General features: G+C 37.7%; 1 protein-coding gene across 1 annotated transcript; it reads right to left on the bottom strand.

Moving 5' to 3' along the window:
* Window positions 1-936: 936 nt before the first annotated feature.
* Window positions 937-2,974, bottom strand: LOC104239124 (ethylene-responsive transcription factor CRF4-like). Its single transcript, XM_009793665.2, has one exon. It carries the CDS (start codon window positions 2,361-2,363, stop codon window positions 1,230-1,232), a length of 1,134 nt encoding a protein of 377 aa, XP_009791967.1. The 5' UTR covers window positions 2,364-2,974; the 3' UTR covers window positions 937-1,229.
* Window positions 2,975-7,602: the final 4,628 nt, after the last annotated feature.

The raw sequence follows: 7,602 nt of genomic DNA, 5'->3' as shown, positions 1-7,602 counted from the left end.
TTATCCCATCCCCGATTATCCCCGATAGCTCGAATTCGACCCTGACGTTGACCCCGAGGTCCCCCATCGACCAGACCTATATTCGGGCAGCAGGCTCTTCGGTTCGATTACTCTCCCGTTTTAGCCTGCATTTCATCATTAAACTTCATATTATTAGTATCAACTGCTCTAACAACTAACTCGGAATAGTTCACGTATTTTTAGAATCTCATTTATAAATTCAATTGTTGTTACCATTTTCACGGTAAACAGTTTGCCCGTTGAGAAAATTGTTAAACAAAAGTAGTGGATGTATATTGAAAACTAAGGGGTTCATCTGAATCTGTCACTACAAATAATGTAAAAATAAAGATAGAAATAAATAGATTCAACAAATTAAAGCAAGCTTACTAATGCTAGCCATTCTTCATCAATTACTGGCTCGCCTACTGTTATCAACACTGGAATTATTGTCCTTTGATGTCCTCTGCTTTTTCATCACACTAGTGCATAACATCACGTTTCCTAAAATGACCCTAAACATATAAATATCCAACTACCACATAGCTCAAATCTTTTATTGGTATGGTATTTAAACTCAAGCTTGAAACCATTCACACCAGTAGAAACACACCGACTTTAACCCGGTCAAGTGAGCCACCGCAAATTGCGCCTGCTCGTGTTGGGCAAAGAGAATGCTACTATGGCAGTATTATTAGTAAATAAACAGTTTAAACATGATTTGCCTATTAATAAAACATTACATCACTAATATCATTAAGGACTGTAAATCTGTAATAGGATGGTCGGGTTCTTTTGACCTTAATCAAAAGTTTCAAGTTCGAACACCAACTAGTGAGCATTTTACCTCGTTCTTATGTGTATTTGGTAAGATTTAAATATTGATTGGTTCAACAAGAAAAAACACCAAATTCTGAAAATTGAATACACATGAGCGACTCAACATTCAGTAAACATTATTCATCTCATTTAGTCCAGGTACATCGCAGCTCTTGGAAGGGTTTCTCTACTTATTATCATAACATTTTTTATGAAATAAAACAAAGCTCCAATTGTTCACTCCGTTCACTTTCACGGAGATTCTAAAACAAGCAACTCTAATATACTCCTGAAAATAAACATCTAAAGTAATTTTTTTTTATTAAAAAAAAAGGCACTAGTCGATTTCTTATGCCGCCGGTAAACAAAATTTGCCCAATAGTTTCGGCAAGCCGGGGACAATGACAGTTTCATAAGGCCATTAAAGCATCAACACTGGAAAAATCTCCGATGTCTCTGAAATAGTTATCCACTTCTAATGCACCCAAATCTTGAAATGAATCCTCAAACTTGACAATCTCATGGTCTAATAATAAGTCATTCGCGAAATCCCAAGACGATACGTCATCGTACGATGTGCACAAATCATTGGCAAAACTTGTTGTATCGTCAAATAATGTCTGTTCTGCAGCTTCGAAGTTGAAGAAATCATCTAAGAAGGGAACATCTGTCGGCAAGTAGTCGTTTGAATAATCTGGTATTATAATGCTTGTCTCGCCTTGGCACTCAAGGTGTTCGACGGTTTGCTCGCTGTTGTCCATCGAATCAAGAACTGCTTCTTCTTCCACCAATGGACAACATACATCTCCTTTCGTTTCTTCGAGTATTGGTTCGGACCCACTTTGTTGTTCAGCTTCTTCACTGGATTGACTCGTTCTAAACCGCAAAACAGAGGTGGGAGAAGAAAGATTATGGGATTCATCGCCAGATTCATAGCCCGAATTTGAAGCCACATTGACCTCCTCTGGCTTCATTGGGGGAGTGATGAAATTGGTTAAAGCGTCTGGCCCACGGAGCTTAATGGCTGCATTGTCATAAACCATGGCAGCTTCTTCAGCTGTGTCATAAGTTCCCAACCAGAGCCTCACACGACGAGCTGGGTCTCTGATTTCAGCGGCCCATTTGCCCCACGGCCTTTGACGCACACCCCTGAACTTCCTAACAGTACCATCCGGCGGTGGCTGCACTACCTTCACCTTCAATGCCTTTTGCTTCGGTGTTGAAGCTTCAGCTGCTCGTTTCTTGATGGCCTTGCCACTATTCAGAGGTTTAACGTCATTGATTGGTGAGGTTTCAATACTGATTTCATTGATGTATCTTTTGACACGTTTTCGACCAAAAAGCTCGTCTTCGTCACTGGATGAGTCGGTTGCGTCCGGGTCAGTAACAGATATTCGAATAGTCCTTGGAATAGTGGGACTGTACTCGGAATATTTTCGTGTTTCAGTAATTTTCTTAGGCTTTATGAAGGATGGCTTAGTGACTTTTCTAATGGTTTTTTTGTGCTCGGTATATTTGATCGGACAGAGCATACTATGATCCATTTTGAGAGTGTTACGTACGTCGGGTTAGCTATTTTCGCTGTTTTAAAGTGATTACAGAGGAGTGAAAATAGAGAAATGCTCAATGAAGATAAAGGAAGAGTGCTTTGAGAGTGGCACGAGACTAGGATTAAAAAGAAGAGAAGAATGAAGGAATAGTCAAAGAGAAGCTTCAAGTTTAAGGAGAACCAAAGAAATCTGACAAAAAGAGGAGCAACGTCGTTAAAAGACGGAATAATCTTAAAGGGGGAAGAAAAAAGAAAGTAAACCACCACCCACACACAAACGGAGCACAAAGTTTTGAAGCTGATAACAAAGTGAGGTCCTTTAAACAAAGTGAACCTCAAAGGAAACAAGAAAGAAGGTAGAAAAAGATTTTGTGTAAGCGTGAGCCTTAAAAAGTTCAGTGGACAATAAAGGAAGAAGCCTTGTGGTTTTAAAAAAGAATAAGGAATCAAGTTTCTGTACAGTACTACTAGTAAGATAAGAACTCTCTTTGCGTGATGAATGGCGAAAGGTAAGATGATGAGAGAGAAAGTTTTGGCGGAGAGACAGAGTTGTGCTACTAAGTCCGTGAAACTAGAACACTTCCTTAGCTGCTTTATAGGATCCTACTGCAGCCGAAATTCTAAGCCCGTAATCATTTTTATTATTTTAATGTTCTTTTCTTTTATACTCCATTTATCTTCTGAAACAATTAAATGGTAATTGTTTCCTTTGTTTTAGCTTATGTGGATCTTTTTACTTTATAAACTAATCTTTGAATCTAAATTAAATTAGATTAATTTACTATTTTAAATTTTAAATTTAAATATTCAAAAATTATATGAAAAGTACTACAAATTACAATTTTTTTATGTCAATATGATGTAAAAATACATTTTAAAATATTGATCAAAATTTATATAGTTTTAATTTCAAAAACAAAAAATATTCACATAAACTGAAACGAATGGACTATAGATTATATATGTAAATACTTTATAAATATGTCAGTAGTATACTAGATTCTAAAAATATCTCCTCCGGTGCAAGAAAGAGAACAAAATGAATCCAATGATATAATACTCATCCATTTTGATTCATGTGGTTTAATTTAAGTGGACACCGAAATTTAGAAAGAAAGAAAACATTTTCAACTAGCATTTAAGGTATAAAAAAAATAAAAGTTAAATTATTTTTGAATATAAAATATGTTATTTTTTGCATGAGATTATAAAAAATAATGCCACATAAATGAGATAGGAGTTTTCATGGTGAAGCAAAGTTTTCTATCGTGATAGTACATTTTAGTTGGCGACTTCCGGTCCGTCGGAGTAGTTGTTTGTTTAGCTATGAAAGTCCAAGGGGGGTAGTCACCTGCCGTCGGTGATATGGAGCCCAAAGATTCGGACTGAGAGAAACCCGACTCGCTGCATATATATATATATAAACCGCGAAATGATTTGACACGTACGTGTCGTTGGCCCTACAAATAACGTTGGTCCAATGAGTGAACTTCAAAGACAGCTGAGTCAGCAGGAATTTTTTAATCTCGAAGCCCGTGTGACTGGTCACGTGAGGCCCAGGATGCCCGGCTCAGTTAAATTATGTCGGTCAAATTCTTATGCAATTGGGCTACAACTCACTTTCTTTGACCAAGCTTTTTAAATGCTCCTTGCTGGTCGGTAATTAGGTCCTATTATTCTGGTAAATTTCCGGAATCGAAACTTTTCCATTTAACTGTTCCTGTAAATCAGCTCAATGAAACAAATATGATTTATCAAGAATATCACTAAGAAAGTTAATTAAATATTTCATCTATACGCACATTAAATTGTTTTGTAAACAATTGTTCGAACTTCGCGGACTGTATCTTCACTTCTACTTTCTCCGTTCACTTGTATTGCTCCATTATATTAAAAATATATTTTTATTTTTACTTGTTAATTTTAGCAAATTAAGATAAAGATAATTTTTTTGTTTTACCTTTATCAATAATTACTAATTCTCTAAATTATTTTTAAAATTTTTTGAAATACTATTATTGTTATTAGTAAAATTATAAAATATATTCTTTATTTATTGTAAGAAAAGTGAAAAGTAGACAATTAAAAATGAAAGGGGAGTAGAATTTATGGTATGGACAACTGAAATTTTGAATTTGTTATATATTATGATCAAAACTTATGATTCTTGGAGTTTCCTTTTGACAAGGAGTAAAACTGTTCAAAATTTGAAGTTTAATGAATTAAAATTTACTTTTACAGCTAGGAATAACGTGGTGGACAACCTTGAATTGGCCGCCATTAATAATTTGGTTTTGTACGGCTCTGGGTTTTACCTTCTTTTCTATTAACCTTTATCGAGGTGCCAACAGAATCCCACGCGATTATGGTCGAAGCAGACAGAACCATTGTTGTTTAATCCGAGCGTGTGCAGAAGACGCTCTATGATGCATCTGGTAGTTTACGACTACAACCTTTTCTTTTCTTTTTTTACCAGTAAAAACTGTGACCCAATTGTCGACACTTTTTTCAGTAAAAATGTTCCCAACAACAATCTTTCACCCCACGAAATGGCACATGACAACTGAAAGAAAGTTAAGTAGGATATAATGTGATGAGTAACACCTTGTGACTGTTTACGCTCCTCCAGCACGTTGCTGTATTTTCATCAGTGTATGTACTGTTTATGGAATTTTAACCCAATGATTAAATTCTTCATAGAAGGTCTTTCTCTTTTCCATTTAGTGTCATGTATGGCTTTGAAGTTCCGGCTAATTTAAATTTGCACTTGTAATATACTTATTAAAGAAAAAAAGTGTATTTTACTAATATATAGGGTAAAATATGTTTATATTCAACGCTCGCATAATAAAGCGATACATGGAGCCGAATGCAGATAGAAAGCGAAGCAAATGACAATCAAGTCTGAGGGCAGCGATCTCGTTTGTTCCCGAAGGGAATGTTGTTTATAAAGATAAAATAAATGACTGTCATCCGGTAGTATTAAATGGAGAATATTCTATAGCATTAAGTGTGTAGTTCGTGACAGAGAATATAGCATTCACTGCCTATCGTTACTCATTCTTCAATGGCCCTCATAAATGTCATTTAAGAGGGGCTTGATCCTACGACATTGTTCCCTAGGTACAACTATAAATAGTGAGCTCAACAACCATTGTAAGGGAAGAATTTTCTCAAACTTATGCTATACACTATTCAAAGCTCAATAATATTTTATCTACTTGTTTATTAATATCGTTACTGCCACCTTCGGAAGCTCTGCTCCCGGGAACAGAATTTCTGCTGTATTATCTTAATTTCAACGTTAAATCTTACATTTTTGTTTAATTTATTTATCATTTTTGGGATCAAATCGATTCACTTGTCTATAAACGACGTCTAAATTCAATTATACCATTTTAATGATAAACAGTTTGGCACCCACCGTGGGGCTTAGACAGTTGTGTAATTGAGTTGATCCTTGCATCTATTACTAACACGTTCGATTCTTTGTTCTTTGCAAAAATCATAGAACATGTAACATATCAACATTACACACAACGTTGAGGCCCAAGGAAATCAACCTCAGCACGAAGATTCAATCAGTGATACTCGCAACGAGGGGGGTGGGGCCACGCCAGTCCATAGTGGGCAATATCCACGACATCTTCGAGAGGCAAGCCCTGAGGATGCTGAAGAAAAGCACGTCGCTGTAACAGTAAGGATCCTATGGGAGCAACAAAAAGCCATTATGGGCCACCTCTTAAGACAGGATCAGGTCATGACAGAGTTGAGGAATGCGTTGTCGGGTGCTTCCAACAACGCGAATGGAGCAGGTCCAATTCCTCCATGTGCTCGCGCCAACCAAACAACACAGAGGGTCAAAAACAACACCATCAAGGGGCAAAGTCGGCTTTAACAGGGCCAGGGGAAACAGTAGCGGATCTGGTAACAACAATAAGAATGATCCCTATAAAACTGAATTCATGTAGTTTATGAGGGAAATAAATGCTCAAATAGACTAAATTATGGGTGCACCATCAGTGTTGAAAGGACCGGACTCAAAGAAATACACTCAGTTGTCGTTCAAAGCAAGTGCGACACTAGAATAGATCCCGAAGCGATTCAAAATTCTAGACGTGCCGAAGTATGATAGGACTTCAGATCTTTAGAAGCACATCACCACCTATACGATGGCGGTGAAGGAGAATGTTTTAGCTTTACAAGAGATTGAGTCAGTCCTATTGAAAAAATTCGAGGTGACCCTCACGAAGGTGGCCCTAACATGGTATTCGCTCTTGCTCGAGCACACGATAGACTCATTCAAAATGCTCACGGATTCTTTTATCAAGGCTCATGCCGGGCCCAGAAAGGTACATGCCCGAAAGACCGACATATTCATAATTGCACAAAGAGAGTATGAATTGTTGCGGGAGTTTGTGACCAAATTCCAAAAGTAAAGGATGCTGCTCTCGGCCATACCAGACGAATGGGCAGCTGAAGCATTTACTAAAGGGTTGAATTCAAGAAATTTTGACGCTTCCCGAATATTGAAAGAAACTCTGCTCAAGTTCCAGGAAACAATGTGGGAGGACGTTCACAACCGGTGCGATTCAAAGATAAGAATTGAGGATGATCAGCTCAATTTCCCGGCGTCACCCAAGGGTCGGAACCGGGAGAAGAATAAGAAGAAGTTAAACGATGATTTCAACACAGATCATTGGTTTTCTAGAGGTAGTTTTTTCCTTATAAAAGGGCCGAAGGACGCGGTAGAGGTTTTCGATCGACAAATAGATTCAGCATCGATAGGAGAGCTGATTACGTTGCAGGACAAGGAGATATCGGGTCTACGAGATTCTTCTTACCCCCAGGATTTCTAAATACAACTTCAATGTCAGCATAGTGGAGCTGGTATCAGCTATGAGGAACATTAAGCAAGCACACTTCCCGAAAACCAATGAGATTTGATCTCAGTCAAAGAGATCCTAATTTATGGTGCGAATACCATGGGACCAATAGTCAGCGGACTATGGAGTGGGGGCATTTGCGCGAGGAGGTGGCTACGTTGCTGAAAAATGTCCATCTCAGAGAACTCTTAACCGACCGGGCTAAATACAATTACGATCGCAATCGTGATAACACAAAACCTTTGAAAGTAGGAGAAGATCTTCCTCGTTTGACGATCAACGTGATTTTTGGGGGAACGAGATTAATGGAGTAACATTTTCGGTGGCAAAAAAGGCGAAGGTGTCAGT

This window comes from Nicotiana sylvestris, chromosome 6, assembly GCF_000393655.2.
Source record: "Nicotiana sylvestris chromosome 6, ASM39365v2, whole genome shotgun sequence".
Taxonomy (NCBI): domain Eukaryota; kingdom Viridiplantae; phylum Streptophyta; class Magnoliopsida; order Solanales; family Solanaceae; genus Nicotiana; species Nicotiana sylvestris.
Note: the sequence above shows the minus strand (reverse complement) of the source record. Positions and strands in the feature narration are given on the sequence as shown.

Bases quoted from the DNA above. Each gene is read 5' to 3' on its own strand.
- LOC104239124 (XM_009793665.2), bottom strand. From the start codon at position 2,363: ATGGATCATAGTATGCTCTGTCCGATCAAATATACCGAGCACAAAAAA.